At 27.7% G+C, this 1,094-nt stretch overlaps 1 protein-coding gene across 1 annotated transcript; it reads right to left on the bottom strand.

Moving 5' to 3' along the window:
• Positions 1-642: 642 nt before the first annotated feature.
• Positions 643-1,088, bottom strand: LOC115033047 (kelch-like protein 2). The gene is made up of 2 exons (XM_029485804.1): positions 1,006-1,088; positions 643-914 (listed from the first exon to the last, which is right to left on the bottom strand). Exons 1-2 carry the CDS (start codon positions 1,028-1,030, stop codon positions 718-720), a joined length of 222 nt encoding a protein of 73 aa, XP_029341664.1. The 5' UTR covers positions 1,031-1,088; the 3' UTR covers positions 643-717.
• Positions 1,089-1,094: the final 6 nt, after the last annotated feature.

The raw sequence follows: 1,094 nt of genomic DNA, 5'->3' as shown, positions 1-1,094 counted from the left end.
ATGGACATCCACACCTCCCCTCTCAATCCCTGCCACCCAAACCAGCGGCAAAATTATTAAGTGACACAGGGAACATAATTTCTAAATACGGCTTTGAAATCACTGCAATGAATGTGTCAAATTTTAAATCAATGATATAAAATTATTGTATACCACAAATGATTCTGAGCAAAGTCGGTCTGTCAGTCTATTTTACAATGTATGCATTGTATACTGTTGGTTGTCTTAATTATTGGCGAAAACATTATATTTAAAAATATCTATAAAAAAAATAATGTTTAGGGGAAATTATTATACTTATAAATTTTGTATAGATTTTTTGGTTACCTACAGTATTAAGTAATTATGAGTAACCTTATTATAAATGTTCAATCCTTCGCTATAGAAATATTAAACATAATATAATACATTTTTATTACAAAATGTTGCTATATTGACACAGATAATACAAAAGACTTTTTGATAAATCATTAGAATACTTTGAAATTAACAGAAATACAATAGTTAATATATTATTATAGATAATAGGAAAATATTTTTGCAAAAAAAAAAATGATATATCTTATGTTTCCAATGGCTATCAATTTATTGTATAAAAAATGTTTTAATTAAACATTAAAAAACTGTAAAATTAATGAAAAATCAATTAAGATACTATAAAACAATAGAAAAAAACATTTATATTTTATATTAAATTGTATCAAAAAAAAAAAAAAATCATGAATTTTTACAAGTATTAAAAAGTCGAGGCCTATTAATGGCTACTACTCTTGCTGAAGTCCGTGCATCTTTCATTGGCACTGTCACCATAGTCCAGGTATTGGTGCGTGGGTTGTAAAATTCAACAGAATTCAAACTAGAAGTCCCGTCGTAGCCACCGACGACATACAATAAACCATTTAATGCAACTACTCCTGCATTGAAAAATTAAGTTAAATCCAATATAATATTTACAAAACAAAACTGGTTCATACAATAACTTGGAATTATTAAAGAACAAGATACCTGCATCTCTTCGAGGCAAATGCATATCTCCAATAGAAGTCCAAACTCCTATGCTTGGTCTGTATGTTTCAACACTACTGTGAATGTTT

Source organism: Acyrthosiphon pisum, chromosome X (genome assembly GCF_005508785.2).
Source record: "Acyrthosiphon pisum isolate AL4f chromosome X, pea_aphid_22Mar2018_4r6ur, whole genome shotgun sequence".
NCBI lineage: Eukaryota > Metazoa > Arthropoda > Insecta > Hemiptera > Aphididae > Acyrthosiphon > Acyrthosiphon pisum.
The sequence above is the reverse complement of the archived record's forward strand: the minus strand, read 5'-3'. Positions and strand labels throughout refer to the sequence as shown.

What these genes read in the sequence shown, in the direction of transcription:
- LOC115033047 (XM_029485804.1), bottom strand. Translation starts at nt 1,030, where the DNA reads ATGCATTTGCCTCGAAGAGATGCAG. An exon ending in TTTGCCTCGAAGAGATGCAG is followed by an intron (nt 915 to 1,005) that starts GTATCTTGTTCT and finishes TTTTCAATGCAG; the next exon opens with GAGTAGTTGCATTAAATGGT.